The following is an 18,631-nucleotide window of genomic DNA, read 5'->3' as shown; positions in this document are numbered from 1 at the left end:
TGGCACAAGCTGCTAACAAGGGACCCAGGGTGCCCAAATGAAGGGCTGACACTTTCCTCAATATTGGAGTCCCATTCCTGCCCTGGGTGGGGCCTCCACCTGGCTGGCCCTGTAAACAATGAAGGCCACTCTTCATGGACCCAAACAGGACCCTGACAAGAAGCCTCAGGCCTGGGCCTGGGGCGCCTGGCACAGGAAGGCTCTGGCCCCCATTGACCGGGTCGGGGAGGCTGCCGCTGACATGGCCTTTGTCCCAGTCTTTGTGGGACAAGATGGATGGCCCTCCGGTTGGGCTGATGCTATCTCAGGGCTGCCGGTCAGACGTGAGGCAGGAGCCACCCCCTCCTTTGTGGGCAGGTGCGGGGCATCCGGCCCATTGTGGGCTGTGGCCGACTGTCCAGCCGTCCATCCGGCCTTATCACTACATCAGGGATGGCCCCTTTTGTACAAATGAACTGCCAACCCCCCCCCCCCCCCCACACACACACACCCTCAGGGATGGCCCAGCACACCCAGAGCCCCTGGTGGGGGTCAGAGGTAATAGTCTTTGTCACAGTAAGGTACACAGGCAGCCTAACTCAGTCCCAACATGGTACAGGGAGGGGATGTTCCCCCTCACTTTCCAGAGGAGGAAACCAGATGCCAGGGAGGGGTCTTCCTGCTGGGCCTGAGCTTTCTCCACGCTGCACTGGAAGCAGAGCCCCTAGGACTCCTCTCTTACTCCTCACTGAGGCCTTCAGGGAACAAATGTAGGGCTCAGGAGAAAATGGCCTGGGGGTCTTAGGTGACCCCAAGCTAAGAGAAGGAAGCCTCCTGGGCTGTGAGCCCAGGCTCCAGCAGACACTATGTGGAGGGGTCAGCAGGAGCCCAGGCCCACTGCCCACAAGTTTGAGGGCTTCTGGGCCGTGTCCCTCTGAGAGGATGGGCACAAGGAACCCTGAGAGCCCGGAGCTGCAGAAGCAGCTGGAGCTCCTCTGATGTAGGAAAGAGGCTGGTGTCACAGTCTGGTCAGACCTGAGGAAGAACTTCCTTACTCCCTGGTAAATAGGGCAGCTGAATATCATGGTTCCTCCTAGACTCTCTCTCTCTTTTGTCAGTTCTCCATGATTTAGATTGGCTTCTGCCCAAGGTACTGGCCACAGAGGGTGCTGGCCTGGCCTCCCTGGCGAATCTTTTCCAGGCTGCCTGGGAGTCCCCGGTCCCAACTTGTGACCCTGAGCTGACCCTCCATGCACTGACCCTGGGGCCTCCAAGGAGTGTGGGGAAGTGGATGGTCCCAGCTCAGCGCCCCTGAATGGCCCTGTGCAGGGAGGGGGAATGTACACCTCTACCCCCACCTCAAGGGCCTGCCATGCCCCTCCCCCCAGCGTGGTCCTCCATCTAATGGACACCACACCTGCCCCAGGGGCCCTTCCCCACTGACAGCTTGGTCCTCTCTGCGGTTTCAGACTCCTTCTCCTTCCAGATGGGAACAAAACGGTGGCCACTCAAGGCATCCCCCCACGCCTGCAGCCCCCAAGCTGTCTGATTCAGGGTCCTTTGCCCTACAGCCCAGGGGTCCTCTGACCACATCACTGCCCACCCCCAGCCTCTCTGAACAAGCCCCGGCAGGGCCAGACGGCATTCCTGGGACAGATACAGCCGTGACCTCCCTCTGGCAATCTTCGTGTCCTTGTCTGTGAAATGGGTTGCGGCCTCGGCTGAGGACCTCCCGCCCCCAAATCGGCATCCGGTTCTCCCCTCACGCGCCGCGACCCGAATGAGCCACCAGAGGGCGCTCGTGGTCTGCGGAAAACCCCCCCACGTGGGGCGAGGGCAGCCGAGGTGAGCCCTGGGCATGCAGACAACCAGGGTCCGCAGAGGAACAGACGCCAGGAGAGGACGGATTTGCCCAGGCTGGTGGGGGTGGATCGCCGAGACGGCGGACAGGTCGTACACCCCACGGGAACAGGGAAGGGTGCATCAAGTGGCCACTGACAGGGAGGGGTGAGCGCGCCCCCTCTACACCCTTCCCCTCCTTTACCTTCCTCTCCCTTCCCCTCCCCGGGGTCGCTGACAGCCCATCAACAGGGAAGATAAGGGACTTCTTCCGCCAGGCGGAGGGAGTGTCAGCTCAGGTGCTCCAGCCGCACTCCTGCCGCCTGTTTGCTCCGTAAACATACATTGGGCCCCTGCTGTGTGCACCGAGGCAGGGCTGGAAGGAGCGGCTGCGTGGTGGCCGGCTGCGTGGTGGCCGGTGGCGTGGAGGGCGACTAGAAGGAAGAAGCCGGTGGGGATGGTGGAATGGGAGCCCCCCAGGGGGAGTGGAACAGACGCTTCGCCACCTCCCGACCAACCTGGGGGCGAGGAGTGTGTGCGGGTCCTTCGTGGGCCCCCTCCTGCCTGGGGAGATGAAGGGGAGCCTGGGGAGGGGGGCGGCCCCTCGGTGGGGGGAGACTTGAGTGGGGCCCGCGTGGACGAGGCCCTGGGAAGGTCTGGGGGCCCCCCGAAGCCCTGGCCACGTTGGGGTGGGGGTGCACCCGCCGCTCAGACAGAGCAACAACATTGGGGTGGGTGGCGGGGCCCTGGGGGCCCATAGCTCACTGCACCGTCTGCGCCCACCCCCGGCGTTTCCGATGGAAGACAGGCAGCAGGCGATAAATCACTGGCTCCCACTCCCACCCACCCAGGCTGCCTCGGGGAAGGGGGGCTGCATGTGACAGAGACAGAGCCTGAGACAGAGACAGAGACAGAGACAACCACAGAGAGAGACAAAGGCAGCTATGGCTGGCCAGCTGACACTGGCCAGGTCCTTTTGCTCAGGGTGTCTGGCCTCCCACCCCAAGATGCCCCCTCTATCAGGCCCATCTGGAAACCAGCTGAGAGCCACCCCACCCCAACCGACCCCCAACAGGGAGGAGGAAGAGGGAGGGAGCAAGGCCTTAGCAGCCATAACTCTGTCCACCCTGGAGAACCATAAATCAGCAGGGGGCTCTCGGGAAGCACTCACCCCCTAGGCTGAGGGGGGCCTTTAGGGTCACTGGTCCTGGTGACTGGGCCTGGCCTTAGCTCTTGTGTCCCGCCTTCCTTAAACAGCCCCTGGGGTATCCCCCAGGCCTACCTCCGTTTTTCCCCAGCACAGTCACATGCCCAGAGCTGTCTACACCCAGGGCTGTCTACAATGGATGCAACACTCTCCTCGTCCTCACCTTCTCTGTGCACAGACAGGAAATGTCTGCAGAGGATGACGTCCTGTCCTATCAGGAGAACCCATGGGCTGGCCCTGCAGGGTCTGGGGATCAGCAGTCCTTCCCAGAGAAGCCTTCCCATGGGGATCTTCTCTGCCCCAGAGGAAACACGGTCTATCCCTCCTTCTGTCCTGCTTTCCTGTCACCACCACCCCGCAGCGTGGTGAAGGCCAGCTGGACAAAGGGTGCTGGGAGATCGACCAGGTGGGGACCCCTCCATTACTGTGGACATCCCCTGAGGGGTCAGTACTCAGTGTGGGCAAAGCTTGAGAGAGCCCATGGGAATGTTCCCAAGACCTATGGAGTGTGCTCAGCACCCCCACTGCCCAGACCCCCAGTTCAGCCACTGGCTTCATGGATCCCTGGCCCAGGGGTGTGTCCTGCAGACAACCCCTCAGGGCTCTTGTGGCAGAAATAAGGCCACTTATACACAGGGAAACAAATGTCCACCATGAAATCTCTCAAAGAGCGGAGGGAGCGGGGACGGGAGCGTCCTTCAGAGCTCTTGGAATTCTGTGCCTGAGAGAAACCCTGGTCCTCATCATGTGGATGATCCCCTTGACCCTCAGAACAAACCTGAGTGCCCCAGCCCCGGGACATCAAAAGCACTGACTGGTATGTTGAAGGCAGGTGGTGGGGAGGGCTCCTGGGGATGTTCAGGCTGAGGGAGCAGCACTGTGCTGCCAGGAGACGCCTGTCAGGGGAGGGTACAGAGATTGCAGGGGCCAGAGGTGCCCTGGGCTCAGCCTGTAGGAGGGAGAGGGCAGAAGGGCCCCAGATGTGTAAGGGGAGCTGCCGTCCGGTCATCTGTTGGTTCTGAAGCATTCTTCCCAGCAGTGTGCAGTCCCATCTGGAGGCTACTGTCTGCATGGTCGGGGGGGGCTTGGGGGTGCAGGTCCCTTGGACTCCAGCCTTCACCTATCAGAGGCTCCCACCCTCCTCACCCCTTGTCCTACTACAGGTGTCCTTGCGGGGAGGGCCTCACCTCACCCTGTTTAAGTGTGTTAGACAAATTGAGGGGCTCTTGGCCAGATAGACACTCATGTGGCAAGGGGTGGGGGACGGGAGGGCACCTTCAACAACAAGGACAGCCTGACTGGCTCTCTCCACCCACCCCAGTGCTGCTCTCCCTGCCTCTGTCCCAGTCACACAGGACCCTGGGATCATCCCCACAAGGTCACTGGGTCCCCAGTGGGGTAAAAAAAACCCTTCAGAAGTGGCAGGGGCCTGGGGCATCTGGGTGGCTCAGTTGGTTAAGCGTCTGACTCTTGCTTTTGGCTCAGGTCATGGTCTCACGGCTATGTCGGTTTGAGCCCCTTGTCAGGCTCTGTGCTGATGGGGTGGAGCTTGCTTGGATTCTCTCTCTCTGCCCTTCCCCCACTTGCACTGTCTCTGTATCTCTCAAAAGAAGTAAATAAACTTTAAAGAAAAAAAAGAAGTGAGAGGGGCTGGAAGGGAATCCTTCAAGCTTTGCCAGAGGGAACCCCTGGGGTTTGGGGGTACAGACCTCAGGGCAAGTAGAGGGTCCCCATGCTGCTTCTCTTGCCCAGGTGTGTGCATAGGCCTGGTGTGCCCATTCCCAAGAGGGAGACTATAGCCTGGGGCCAGGGGGCTGGGGAGGTGGGGGTGAGTGTCCGGGGCAGTGTGGGCATCGCCCAGGTGATTGTGCCCCTGGGCCTCTACAACTCCCAGGCTTGAGCAGGGCTTTGAGGAGGCCTATGGAAGGCCTAAAGGCCAAGCTCTGCTGTGCTTCTGCATGGAAATCTATGTTAATGTGACTTGTATTTAGGAGCTCACTTTTCTCTGTGCTTTGTTTATTTAAAGATGCTCTTGAAGGATTCCAGCCAGATACCGAGGAAAGGGCTTCTGTCTGGGCAGGGCTGCCGGGGGGGGGGGGGGGGGGGCCGGCGCCCCTGACAGCCGCCTGTCCCAACACGCCTGCGCCCCTGTGTGCCCACTGAAGGTGCTCACCGTGTTCAAGTTGCCTCATCTCCTGCAAGAGTGCGTCTTGGGGGGCCACACCTGGGAGGACACCAGTGACACAGACCAGAGCAGAGCCAGAGCCCATAGACAACGCCATCCTGAGATGTTCATGCAGGGGGGGAGTGGGGGAAGACCATTGGCTTTCTTTATAGGAAAAATGGGGACAGACTTGTTTGTGGGAGCCCTGGGTCTCTCCTGGCACAGAATGCCTCACCTGGGTACCCCTTGCTCCGGGGGTCCCTAGTGAGGGTCCCTATTTTATGAGTCTCTCTGCTGCAGATCCTTCATCTGGAGCCCCTGCTCTATAGGTCTCTTCTCTTTGGAGCCCTGGTATGGAATTTCTGGTGTAGGCGTCTCTGGTATGGGGGTCTCTCCTCTGGGGATCTCTGGTCTGAGGTCACCGTTTGGCAGGTCCCTGGTGTGGAGGTCTCTGGTCTCAGAGGTCCCGGATCGGTTCTCCAGGTGTCTGCTCTGCATCTGGAGGTCCCCAGTGTGGAGGGCAGTGATGTTGTCTGTCCTTATTTGGGGTACCATGGTTTTGCCATGGTGGTCTCCAGGATACCAGTCAGCCCCTTTGCCCCGGGCTGGGGATCCACCGCCACAGAAATCCTCCCGGAGGGCCACACTCCTGACTCTCTTGTGGCAAGGCCAACACCCAGGGCTTCCTGGAGGCCCCCTCCCCGCTGAGCCCAGAAAGAGCCCTTTGCAAAGACATGTCTGCCTCATCGAGGATAGGTTCCTGTCTCCTCCTTTGTCCCCACAAGCACAGGCTTGCATGGGTCAGTTCATACTAAAGGTCCAAGTGCCAGTTTTCACTGACCAGTTCAACCATTTTGCAAAGCTTCAGGCCCCCTCAGATGGGGTTTCCACCAAGCCTGTCGGAGCTGAGGAAGATTCAGAAGTCCTGCCTATCACTTCAAGTGTTCCCTCCCTGCTGCATTCCTTTATCCCCAATTCCAAATTCCCCCAAAGCTCTGAAACTTAAAGTGTTCGAAACTCTGTAACAAAGGCAGCCCTGGGCTGATGTGTAACCATGTGTTATGGCCTTTATTAATTCCAGTTCATGTGAATAGTCGCACTTCACTACCAACACCTTTTTTAAATGTTTGTTTGTTTGTTTGTTTGTTTATTTTAAGAGAGAGAGATTGTGAGTGGGAGACGGGCAGAGAGAGAGGGGGAGAGTGAGAATCCCAAGCAGGCTCTATGCTGTCAGCACAGAGCACAAACCCGTGAGATCACAACCTGAGCCAAAATCAAGAGTTGGACGCTGAACCGACTGGGCCACCTGGATACCCCTCATTTCACTACAAACATCTTTAAAAGTTTTTTTTTTTTTAATGTTTATTTATTTTTGAGAGAGACAGAGACAGAATACAAGTGGGGGACAGGTAGAGAGTGAGGGAGACACAGAATCCAAAGCAGGCTCCAGGCTCTGAGCTGTTAGCACAGAGCCCAGCACGGGGTTCGAACTCACAGACCAAGAGATCATGACCTGAGCTGAAGTCGGACGCTTAACCTACTGAGCTACCCTGGTACCCCTCCACTACAAACATCTTAATGTGTTTGGTTACCAGCAGCTGCAGCCGGCTCCAATGAGGTATCATGTACTGTATGAGATATATGACAAATTCTGAATTCCAAACACATCTGGCCCTGAGGCTTTGGATGAGGGGTCTGAGCGGTGGAGTGTCCCCACACTGGCCACAGCTCTGGACTACATGGAGGTCCCAGTGGAGGGGGAAATGGGCGTTTGCCACAGAATTTTGGCTTTTTCATTTTCTGGCTTTTTCATTTTCTGAGCAAACAACTCTGTGCTAGGTGCTGGTGATTCAGAGATGGAGGAAGACCAAGGGGCACACGAGGGGCTAGGGAGAAAGGAGCGCTTCCTGAGTGTGGAAGGTACAGCAGGCCATTTCCTCCTAAGGGGGCTGTCATTGGGGGAGCTGGTGACCACAGGTCTGCCTGTCCTTTCTGTGGGACCGAAGACTCCAGATATGACATCTGAGAGCACTCCAGGGAAGCCAAAGGTACTCGGGAGTGTGATAGTGACGGAAGACAGGAGGCACTCATGCTTGAGAATCTTGCCAATCACTGAAGGTCTGGGGCCTCAGTTTCCCCATCTGTAAATGGGGTGCAGGCCCTGGCCCTGCCTTCAGTGCCACTGACTGGCCTCTAGCACAGGAGGCCGAGATCTCCCTGCCCCCCCTCTCAGGGTGGTAGCAGTTCTGGCTGCCATCTGCAGAGCAGAGGGTGTACAGCTGGGGTGGGGAGTGGGGGAGCAGGCAGGCTTGAGGTCGGTCCGTCCTGTCCCAGATGTCAGCTCGGTTACTCTTTAGAAATAATCCCAGAAAATAAGCCAGAAAAAGAGAAGAGGGACAACTGCCCAGGGGCTTGGACTTTGCAGCTTGCCTAGGTGTCTCCTCCCAGAGCAGGTGTGCACAGCACTGAACAGGCTGCAGGAGGGAAGCTGGGGCACCGGCCCTGCGCCGGGCATCGGGCGGTCCGTGGGGTGACCATCACCTCTCCTGCTGTGGCCAGGAGCAGGACTCCACAAGCCAGCACCTCCGTCGTCCATGGTGAGGTGAGGAGCGGCTGGCAGGAGGCCGCCAGTCCCTGGGGGGCAAGGTCTTACGGAAGAGCCACACGTTGGGAAGGTCAGAGGCTGAGGCACCGACTGGGGTCCCTCGAGAGCGAGGCAGGCAGAGTCCAGGCCTGGGCACGGGAGACGCGAGATGTGGCGGGAGTCGGGCAGCCGCCTTGCCGTGGGCTGGGGCAGCGTGGGCGTCGCCGGGTTCCCGGGGCGCTGGCCTGCGGCTGTGAGCGAGGGCGTCGCCCGGAGGCGGCGGGCGCGGGGCCGTTGGGGGGCGCCTGGGTCCCCGCCCCCGCCGGCCGCGCCGGGTCGCGCGTGGGCGCGGCGGGCGCCGATTGGCTGGCGGGCGCGCGGGCGGGGCGGGCGGCGGCGGCGCGGAGGGGCCGGTCACCCCGCAGCCTGGCCTCGGCCTCCGCCGCTCGTCGCCGCGCCCCGCCCGCGCGCCCGCCGCCGCCCGTCCCCCCCGCCGGCGGCCACCATGAGCACAGGCCTGCGGTACAAGAGCAAGCTGGCGACCCCAGGTGAGCCCGGCGCCTGCCCGCGCGCCCGCGCGCGCCTTTGTCCCCGCCGCCCGCCCGCCTCTCACCGTGTCTTTCCGTCTCTCCCCCGCCCGCCGGCCCGGACCCGGACCCCGACCCGACCCCGACCCCGCAGAGGACAAGCAGGTACGTGCGCGCCGCCGCTCCCCCCGCGGCCGGCTGTCACCCATTGTGCCACCAACACCGCCGGCGCCCAGGCGCGACCCCGCCCCCGCCGGCCGTCATCCCGCCCTGTCGCGATAACCGATTGTCAGCTGGGGCAGTGCCGCTGCGCCAGGGGCTACAGAGGGGAGGAGTGGGCACTGGGCCCCTGGGGGCCTGACCCCTGGCCCTTACAGCCGGGGTGCCCCTCCCAGGATGGGGGGATGGGCCGGGTGTCTCCCAGTGGTCCAGTGCCAGTGTATCCTCCCCGAACTGGCCTTAGGCCTCGTGCTGGGGGTCCTGAGTGAGGCCACCGTCACCACAGGCCACAGGCTAGGGGAGGGGTCTGTATCCACCAGCCAGCACCTAGACCCTAAGCAGCCCCACCCCACTCCTGTGCATCTTATGCCTCTTCTCCCCACACACCAATTCGAGTGGGCTGATCTGTGGCCAGGCCTCTTCCCCAGACTGGGAGCCTCTAAGGCCTGGTCTGAGTCATCCCTGTGCCCAGAATGGGTCTTCCAACCTAGTGGGTACAAATAGGCTTGTGGCCTCCCACAGGGGCTGGCCTGGCCCCCACTCAGGGAATGCAGGACGTGACAGGAGGCTGACCTGGGCACCCACTGTGAAACCCAGCTGAGGCTGGGGTTAAACAGAGCTGGGAGATCCTGAGAGTGGGGTGGGAGTGGGTAACCAGATGGGCAGGGGGCTCTGGGGCCCTGCTGGAGGCCTTTCTGGCTTGAGCTCAGTCATGTTGGGGGATCTTCTTGGCCTAACTCTGGCACCAAGGTGGCCTTGGCACTCCTCGTCAGAGATAGGAATTCACACAGCGGGTAGATGCCGGGTAGAACCCCGAAGTCCTGGCCCAGGGTGCGGCCCAGCAGGTGGGGTGGGGGCTGGGAGTCACTGGCTGCCAGGTGCCAGTCTCCTGGCAGGGACACGCCCCACCCTGGGACAGGTGAGGCTCTTGGGGAGGGGCCCCTCAACCTCAACCTGCTGGCAAGGGCCTCTCCAGGGAGCCCGGGCCAGGAGCTGTCTTCCTATCAAGGCAGGTCAGACAATGCCTGAGACGCAGGGACACATGCTGCCAGGCTATTGTTTGAAGGAGAGAGAGAGAAGGCCCAGGAGACCAGCCCCCACAGCTTCTCCTGGGCCTTGGAGTTACTGGGCCAGGCAGCTGCTGCCTAGCACCACCAGGGACTCCCTCCTGCTGAGGTGTGAGCCCCGTCAGGCCTGTGTCTGCCCATCCTTCAAGGTCAGTTAGGAGCCAGCCTCACCTGTCCCCTACCCCTCAGACCAGAAGGAGAGGGCACCATGCAGGTGGAGGGGGAGCCCCAGGAACAAAGCCAAGGAGCCAGGTCTTTGGGACAGGCTCCCCGAGGATCTGGGGGGGGGGGGGGCTGGAAGAATATGGTAGTTTCACCGTTAATATTGTTTGGTGTTGGTGAGCTTTGGTCTATCCACACTATGAAAGAGGGTGGGGGGTGCTCTGGTGGCCCTCCGTGTCCCCATCCTCTGGCCCCCACCTTGTCTCAGGCAGTGATGGGGGCTCTATTGGCTCTGGTGGCTGCTTCCAGAGCTGACTCCAGTGATTCTAAGAATGGAAATGCCTCGAGAGTCTCAGGCACCGGGAAGAGGTGGGCGCAGCTGTGTCTACAGCTCAGGAAGCCCTGAGAAATATTTGTTGTACTTCATGGGCCAGAGAGAGGGGGTGGCAGGGCCCCTTCCCTGGAGCTCCCCCAGGGAATCCACAGGCCCTGTCTGGGTGAGTTTGGGTGCAGGGGCAGGAGCTGGGAGTGAGACCCTTTCCCTCCTGACATGTCACCCTCCTGACTCTTGCCCTTCTGACCTGGGCCTCCCCAGAGGCTGTGCCTTATCAGTGGAGAAACTGAGGCAGTCTGAGAGTGACAAGCTCCATTAGACACCCAGCTGTGAAGTGCTAAGGCGTAGACCCAGGTGTGTCTGTCTTGGAGATGCCCTGAGCCTGAGATGCCAGCCTGTCTGGCTGGGGGGCTAGGCTGAGGGGCTGCGTCTCTAGTGGACCTACAGGTGGAGATTGGGTGGGACTTGGCCCAGACACTTCCTACAGGTCCACATGGCAGAGGGCTGGGGCCAGTGTGGAGGCTTTCTCGGGGCAAGGACTGAGGGCCCAGCTGGGAGAGCTGAGGGAGGTGCCCTGTGGCTTCCCCCTGCTCTCCTCTGGATGAAAGACTCTCCTGTTCCCAGCTGTGGGCCCACCCCTCCTCCCCAGGTGCCAGGGGCCTCCAGGCCCCACAGCAGCATCATGAGCCTGGACAAATGGACAGAGGCCCCTCAACCAGGGGAGCCAAGAAGGGAGAACCAGGGTGGGGAAGAGCTGGGGGCTGCCTATCCCCACTGATACACAGTCCAAGAAGTATGTCTGTTCTTGTTGCAGCTCCTTTCCAAGCCTCCCTCCTGCCTGGCTGGCTGGTTCCGATTCTGGTAGGGTCCCGGAGAGAGGGGTGAGGAAGGGTTTGGTGCCCAGGAGAGGCCTGTGGCCCCTGGGGTGGTCACAGAGGGTGAGATCTATACCGGCTTGAGCTTTCCAGCCCTCGTGGGCCCGTCTTGTGGATCAGAGCGGGCGAGGAAGCTGACAGGGAGACAAATGACGGGGAGGGGGTAAGTTCACTCTACACACCATCCCCCCACTTTGGCTGGCAGAAGTGGTCTGGGGGCAGCTGTGGCCAGTGCTGGCTGGCTGCAGCTTCCAAGTTTCCCGGAGGTAGGGTGGGTAGGCCTCTGGTGCTCTAACTGAGCACTTGAGCCCCTTCAAGCCCGGGCGAAGGGGAGGTGGGTCCAGGCTGGGGAGGTGGGCTCTGCCCCCTCCCAGTTCCCACGTGTCTGGAAGGGCCACACCAGTCCAGAACACTCCTGCTCCCATCACACACACATAACATACGAGGGGGGAGGGAGCGTACAAGGAGGAGTGTGGCCGTGGATAGTTAGGACTCCACGACACCGCCGGGAGGTTTCCGGGCCAATTCTATGAGGAGAGAAGGAGTGAGAGGGGCCGCTGCCCGCGTGGGTGCGCATGGGTCCCTGGAGCGTTCTCCCGGCGCCCTCTGGCGGGTGAAAGCCGTGCTGCACCTGGAGGGGGCGAGACGCGGGGCGGCCACAAACCCCGCCCCCTAGGGCCCTTAGGTGGGCCCTGGCTTCCCCACCCTCCCACCCGGGTGGTGGAGACGCCCGGACAGAGGCCACCCGTCCGGCAGCGGGACTCCGCCTCCGTGCCTATGCGCGCCTATGCTGGGCCCTGCCCTCCGAAGCAGCTTTCCGGTGGCTCCGCCCGCGGCCCAATTTCCAAGCGACTGTTTCCCGGCGACCGTGCGGGTGGGGCGGTCTTGTTCCCCGCCCGCCCCGCCTGCCAGCGCCCGCGAGGCCCCGCCTCTGGTTCGGTGCGGGAGCCGGGCCTGCCTGTGGCTGAGACCGCGCGCTGCTGGGGCGGGTCCGCATTGGCAGAGGCATGGCACGCGTGGCCTCTGGGGTCAGCAACACCGCGGGTGGGCAACGTCCCTTCTCTGGGCCTCAATTCCCGCGTCTGTAAAACGGGGGCGAGAACGGAGCTTCAGGGCAGTACCGCCTGTAAGTCCCTCCTGAAAGCCCTGCCCCTGTGGGTCTGACCCGGTCTGGGGTCCAAACGCAGCGATGGACTCGCTGGCAGCGCCCCAGGACCGCCTGGTGGAGCAGCTGCTGTCACCGCGGACCCAGGCCCAGAGGCGGCTCAAGGTGTGTGTGGAGAGGGGAGTGGAATGTGGGTCAGCGTGTGTGTGCCTGCCGGGTCCCGGTCCCAAGGGCTCTGGGACGTGACAGGGACCGGCAGGGCCAGGGTCCACCTGACTGGGCGCTGGGACCCCGAGGGTGGGGGAGGCTCGGTGCCGCTGTCTATAAATAGCCCTTGCTCCGCCTTGGTAGCAGCAGCCAGCCACCCCCGCGGCTGGATGGTGGCCAGATGGGGCCTCCCACCCCCTGGTACACTCAGGAGGGGTGAGTATTGAGGCCAGGGGGCTTCTCCCGCCTATGGAGGGCCTTGGATGTGTGTGAGGGGTCTGGGTCCTGGTGCCCTCTGCCCACCGCCCAAGGGAGGACCCAGCCTAGGCCTGCTGCAGCCAGGCATCCTAAACTCTACACACACAGACACATTCTCAGGTCCCTGCAAAGCCCCTCACTGAGGCGGGGGCAAGGATGCCTGTCACCCCCTTACCTGCCTTCCCAGCTCCAGGTCTTTGCTCACAGGCCCTCACCCCATTTCTGCCATTGAAACTCCGCACACAGAGGACTCTGCCCTCTGTTGCCTCCATGTCTGAGCCGGGTAGGGAACAGGGCATCAGACTGCCCCAGGAATCCAAGCCTGCTCCTGACTTGCCCTGCCCCTGCCCCCCAGGATATCGACAAGCAGTACGTGGGCTTCGCCACACTGCCCAATCAGGTGCACCGGAAGTCTGTGAAGAAGGGCTTCGATTTCACGCTTATGGTGGCGGGTGAGTGGGCTGGACTCCCAGGTGGGGTGGCTTGGGCCATAGCCAGCTAGGCTTTGTCAGAGGGGTCCCAGACTTAACCTGACTCTTTCACTGTACCTGCTGGCAGGTGAGTCGGGCCTGGGGAAGTCCACGCTGGTCCACAGCCTCTTCCTGACCGACTTGTACAAGGACCGGAAGCTGCTCAGTGCTGAGGGTGAGTGGGCCCTATGCAGCCCTGGCATTGGTTCCCCATCCTCTGCTGTGTGACCCTTCAAAGGGGTCCCTTCTGGGTCCAGACCCTGCTCCTCTCTCCCCACAGCGTGGGTCTCTCCTGTTCAGGGTCCAGGAATAGTGGCCCAGACCACAGTGAGGCCATGAGGCCAGGGCTAAATGCTAGAATGGATGAGAACAAGGGTCCTGGCTGCCCAGTGGGGGTGGGGTCTGAGAGTTGGAGAGACCCCTCCAAACGATGCCCCGACACCCACAGAGCGCATCAGCCAGACCGTAGAGATCCTGAAGCACACGGTGGACATTGAGGAGAAGGGGGTCAAGCTGAAGCTCACCATTGTAGACACACCGGGCTTCGGGGATGCTGTCAACAACTCTGAGTGGTGAGGAGAGCCTGGCTGGGGAACAGTCTGTGCCTAGGCTGGTCCAGTGTCCCCTCTGGCCTCACCGACCCTCCTGCCTACCTGCAGCTGGAAGCCCATCACCGACTACGTGGACCAGCAGTTTGAGCAGTATTTTCGTGACGAGAGTGGCCTCAACCGCAAGAACATCCAAGACAACCGTGTGCACTGCTGCCTCTACTTCATCTCCCCTTTTGGACACGGGTGCGTGAATGTCCTGGGAACAGGCTCAGGGTGGGGGGTGGGACCCGCCTCCATGGTTCCCCGTTGGCTGCACCTGTCACTGCTTATCTTCTGCCTGTGCCCTCACAACCATGCCCTCCCTGAGCCCATCCCACCCTCTCTCTGTGCCCCCACCACCCGCACCATGCCCCTCTCCACCCCTGGATGCTCTCTGCAGGCTGCGGCCAGTGGATGTGGGTTTCATGAAGGCTCTGCATGAGAAGGTGAACATTGTGCCGCTCATCGCCAAAGCTGACTGTCTCGTCCCCAGCGAGATCCGGAAGCTGAAGGAGCGGGTGAGCCTGGCAACTGGGCCTGGGCTAGGTCTCCAGGACCCAGAACACCAAGTGTGCTGATCCTGGGTGCCAGCGCACCTGGCCCCGGGTCCCTGGCCAGCCTCAAATCTGACAGCCCTTGCCCCGCCACAGATCCGGGAGGAGATTGACAAGTTTGGGATCCACGTGTACCAGTTCCCTGAATGTGACTCTGACGAGGATGAGGACTTCAAGCAGCAGGATCGGGAACTGAAGGTGAGCGGCCTGGGGTGGCAGAGGAGGGAACTGGAGGTCAGTTTACATGGCACCAAGCATCCAGGTCCAACCCGGTGGGGGAAAGAGTCTTTTGTCTGGGCAGTAGAGCCCCTCCACCTGGGGGGGGGGGTACAGTCACTCATGTCCCCACTGGCTTGTGCAGTTTGGGCCCCGTGTGGTTAGTGTGTCATGGAGCACTTGCCAGGACCCAAAGGCACAGTCCTGGCCAGGCCTCCACCCTGACCCTGCTCCTCAGTCTTCTTCCAATGGGTCACGAGCAGAAGGGTCTGGCCTGATGGCCACAAGCCTGTGTGTGCCCTGGCTCCCAGAATTCTGAGCTCCAGAGGATGGTTGTGGCTTTGGGTGCCCCGGGATCTAGAGTGGCAATAACCAAGCCTAAGGCACGGGATAGGCAGCCACTGGGCCAAGAGCAGGGTGGAGCCCTTGGCCCCAGCCTAAGTCAGCATCAGTAACAGGAGGCAGGGGCTCAGCTCTGGGGAGGGAGGGATGGCGGTGGTAGCTGAATGGAGCAGTTCCTGATGGGAGATGGTGTCAGAAGGGGAGGATATGCCCGGCTGGGCACATACCCTGTGCCACGGGTATAAGCCATGCCAGCTCTGGCTTCAGAGAAGCCACAAGGGTTGGGCAACTCCAGGATCTCTTTGGGGAGGGGCTGTTGATAGTGATACTGGAGGAGCGACCAGGTGCCGAGTGCCCATGTCCCTCTTCAGCCACTAACCCCATACTCACACTAACTGGGCGCGAGCCCTTGTACCTGCCCTTCCCAGGAGAGTGCGCCCTTCGCGGTTATCGGCAGCAACACAGTGGTGGAGGCCAAGGGGCAACGGGTCCGGGGGCGACTGTACCCCTGGGGGATCGTGGAGGGTGAGTTCAGGCATGGGGTGCGACAGAGGGAGTGGGGTGGCTCCCCCGGGCCTGCACCCACCCAACACCCGCTCTTGCCCCACAGTGGAGAACCAGGCACACTGCGACTTTGTGAAGCTTCGCAACATGCTGATCCGCACACACATGCATGATCTCAAGGACGTGACATGCGACGTGCACTATGAGAACTATCGCGCGCACTGCATCCAGCAGATGACCAGGTGCGCAGCTCTGACTCGGACCTGGATCGTGCACCTCATGTTCCCAGCCAAGGCTCCCTAACAGAGGGCTGATCCTTGCTGCCTTCCCAGATCTGAACTTTGCCCCGACTCCCAAGTAGGCCCCCCACCCTGCACCTTGTCTTCCCAGAGCCGACCCAACGGTGTGGGAGCTCAGGAGGGCAGAGCCTCGGTAGTGTTGGGGGTCAGACAAACTGTCCTTCTTGTCCACCCCACAGCAAACTGACCCAGGACAGCCGCATGGAGAGCCCCATCCCCATCCTACCACTGCCTACCCCGGATGCTGAGACAGAAAAGCTCATCAGGATGAAGGATGAGGAGGTTAGTGGGGCCACAGGGGAGGAGAAGGGGTGGAGGTGGGGGTCCAGCCCCTCCTATCACGTTTGTCACTCTACCTTCTGCTATTCCCGTCTCACCTCCAGCTAAGGCGCATGCAGGAGATGCTGCAGAAGATGAAGCAGCAGATGCAGGACCAGTGACCCCAACCCAGCCCCACATTGCCATGGATATACTGCCAGTTTCCAGGCTGGCCCTTCCCGTCCCTGGACCCCAACTGGCCTGGACTCCACCCTGGAATAAATCTGGATCTCCAACAGGCCTGGGCACAACCCCAGTCCCGGAATGGTCCAGACCAGGACTGTTCCCGACTATTCCCAACCTGACCCAGAGATGCAGGCTCATAGCCCCCAAACAACCCTAATTTATTCTCAGCACCAGTCCCTCCCCTTATTTGTATCTGCTTCCAAGGGGCCTGGACAGCAGCCCCCACAGCTGGCCCTCTTTGGCCTCGGGGGAACAGGAGCTAATTTGGGCCATGACTTTTGAGATCTACCCCTGCCCCAGAAGGTCATGAACTCCGACTCCAGGCCCTACTCAGGTAGGGGGATAAAACAAGGCAGAATAGGGAAGCAGATCCTCGGCATCCCAGGTCTATTTCTCCACCCCAGTGCCACAGAGTGGACGTGGGAACCCTCATGTGCCCCCTCCCTCGGGCCACCCAGCTTACGCTGAGGCCTCACTTTGTGCCGAGGTGGGCCAGTCCTTCCCTACCTCCTCACCCCTCACTGGGTAGCTCAGTGGCAGGTTGGGCAACAGAAGCGCTTAGGATCCCTCCAGACCGAAGGAGAGCAGCTGGCTGCAGGCAAGGATCTCCCGGGGCTGGTGGGGCAGGGACGCCTGCAATTGCCCAAACTCCTCATCTAGGGCTGTGGCCTGGCCTGAGGGCTCCAGGAACAGTGGGTGCTGGGCAACCTGGGAACCCCCCACCCCTAGACTGCCATTCCCTGCCTGTGGCTGGAGGTCCTTTCTCCCCAGCAGCACTGTTGCCCTGGGTTGCCTAGGCCATCCCTCCCCCACCCCCAGCATGATACCTTCCCCCCCCCCCCAATCCCAGTCTCCAGTTTTGTTCAGTTGTGAATGCTGCATCCTGTCCTGGTGACAGGAGAACAATGTTGGTGAAGTCGCAGTGGTGATCCTTGCTCCCCTGGGTTGGTGGGGGGCGGAAGCCCTGGTAGCCTGCGAGCCCTGGTGATAGTGCTCTATCTGGGGCCGCAGCGTCTGTCTACTGGGCCTCCGGGTTATTTCTGGCGGGTGGCAGCGCTGTGGTCGGTTTGGCCGGGGTGCTGGGGCCTGGCAGGGGCGGGGCGGCATTATCGCTTGGCTCTCCAGCCAACGCTTAGCGCTCCAGAACAAGCCAGGTCACCATCCTCTCGCCATGGGCTCTGGTGAGTTTGGGGTCAGGCAGGCCCGGGACTGCGCTCCATGAGCAGAGTCGGGTTGGGAAGCGCTGCAGTCATCTGGGCTGCAGTAGGGAGATTTAGGGCGGACTTCCAGTCAGCGCGCGGATGGTCGAGGTGGAGAGGCTTTCGGGTAAGGCGGGGCTCGGGTCTCCGGGGCCCGGGCCGGGCCCAGCGCCCTGGGGTGTACAGGGACCCGCCCAGGTGCCACACAGGCCACCAGGCTCACTGCGGCGCTTCCCTTGCAGGGCCGCGCCGGGCGCTGAGCCTGCTGCTCCTGCTGCTAGCGCCGCCCAGCCGCCCAGTCGCGGGCTGCCCCGCGCCGTGTGGCTGTGCGGGGACGCGCGTGGATTGCGGGCGCCGCGGGCTGACATGGGCCTCGCTGCCCGCCGCCTTCCCGCCGGACACGACTGAACTGGTGCTGACGGGCAACAATCTGACGGCGCTGCCGCCGGGGCTGCTGGACTCGCTGCCCGTGCTGCGCGCCGCGCACCTGGGCGGCAACCCCTGGCGCTGCGACTGCCGCCTGGTGCCACTGCGCGCCTGGTTGGCCGGCCGGCCCGAGCGCGCGCCCTACCGCGACCTGCGCTGTGCCGCGCCCCCGGCGCTGCGCGGCCGCCTGCTGCCGTACCTGGCGGAAGACGAGCTGCGCGCCGCCTGTGCGCCGGGCGCGTTCTGCTGGGGGGCGCTGGCAGCGCAGCTCCTGCTGCTCGGCCTCGGGCTCCTGCACGCGCTGCTGCTGCTGCTGCTGCTGTGTCGCCTGCGCCGGCTGCGCGCCCGCGCCCGCGCCCGCGCCGCGCACCCGTTGTCGCTGACCGCCCCGCTGGTGGCGGAGACGGCCGGAGCCAGCGAGTTCTACGAGTAGTCCTGAGAGGCGCTGAGCGACGCGGGCGTGCCAGCCCGACAGGACCCTGCCCCAAGGAGCCCTCGCCCTGACCCGGACCGGGGCTCGTCCTCCGCCTGGGCACAGTCTTCCAGACCCCACCACCCCCCTGCGGGCCCCGGGCCACACGCGCCCCTCTGCAGCGAGGCGAGCCAAAGCCCAGGACGCTTAGGCGGGTCAAAGGGGTGAGCTGCAGCCCAGCCCCTGCGAGGTTCCCCACACCAAACTCCAGTGCAGAATAAACCCTTCTCCCAATCTGACTGGTCTCTGTGCCCCACCACCCGGAAATTCCCCTCCCAAACCACAGGACAAGCCCTAGGAGGTGATTCAAGGGGGGTGCATCACATCTTCCTACACCCAACACGGGATCAGTGACTCTCCCAGACCACTCACTTTCAAAGGAGTTCAAGTGGAAGGCACAGAAGAACTCAGACAGTGACCACATTATAGGGTAGTGAAGACATTGTGGGGACAGTGAAAACAGTGTTGAGACAGTGAGGACACTGAGGGGCAGTGAGGACACAGGGACGGTGAGGATACTGGACAGTG

The 18,631-nt window shown here is 62.0% G+C and overlaps 2 protein-coding genes across 4 annotated transcripts; both read left to right on the top strand.

Moving 5' to 3' along the window:
* Nucleotides 1-8,228: 8,228 nt before the first annotated feature.
* SEPTIN5 (septin 5) lies at nt 8,229-16,060 on the top strand. Of its 3 annotated transcripts, XM_042910794.1 has the most exons (12): nt 8,229-8,321; nt 8,455-8,465; nt 12,883-12,979; nt 13,086-13,172; nt 13,446-13,569; nt 13,657-13,791; nt 13,988-14,105; nt 14,238-14,339; nt 15,128-15,224; nt 15,310-15,445; nt 15,682-15,784; nt 15,886-16,060. In XM_042910794.1, exons 1-12 carry the CDS (start codon nt 8,279-8,281, stop codon nt 15,940-15,942), a joined length of 1,110 nt encoding a protein of 369 aa, XP_042766728.1. In that variant the 5' UTR covers nt 8,229-8,278; the 3' UTR covers nt 15,943-16,060. The 3 variants fall into 3 exon arrangements, with proteins under 3 accessions (XP_042766728.1, XP_042766725.1, XP_042766727.1); XM_042910791.1 differs by lacking the exons at nt 8,229-8,321; nt 8,455-8,465 and adding an exon at nt 11,730-12,083; XM_042910793.1 differs by lacking the exons at nt 8,229-8,321; nt 8,455-8,465 and adding an exon at nt 11,991-12,227.
* Nucleotides 16,061-16,152: 92 nt separating this feature from the next.
* On the top strand, nt 16,153-18,337 carry LOC122203734 (platelet glycoprotein Ib beta chain). Its single transcript, XM_042910795.1, has 2 exons — nt 16,153-17,187; nt 17,448-18,337. Exons 1-2 carry the CDS (start codon nt 17,178-17,180, stop codon nt 18,062-18,064), a joined length of 627 nt encoding a protein of 208 aa, XP_042766729.1. The 5' UTR covers nt 16,153-17,177; the 3' UTR covers nt 18,065-18,337.
* The last annotated feature ends 294 nt before the right edge of the window (nt 18,338-18,631 follow it).

Source organism: Panthera leo, chromosome D3, assembly GCF_018350215.1.
Source record: "Panthera leo isolate Ple1 chromosome D3, P.leo_Ple1_pat1.1, whole genome shotgun sequence".
NCBI lineage: Eukaryota > Metazoa > Chordata > Mammalia > Carnivora > Felidae > Panthera > Panthera leo.
This window is presented reverse-complemented; position numbering and strand designations above follow the sequence as displayed.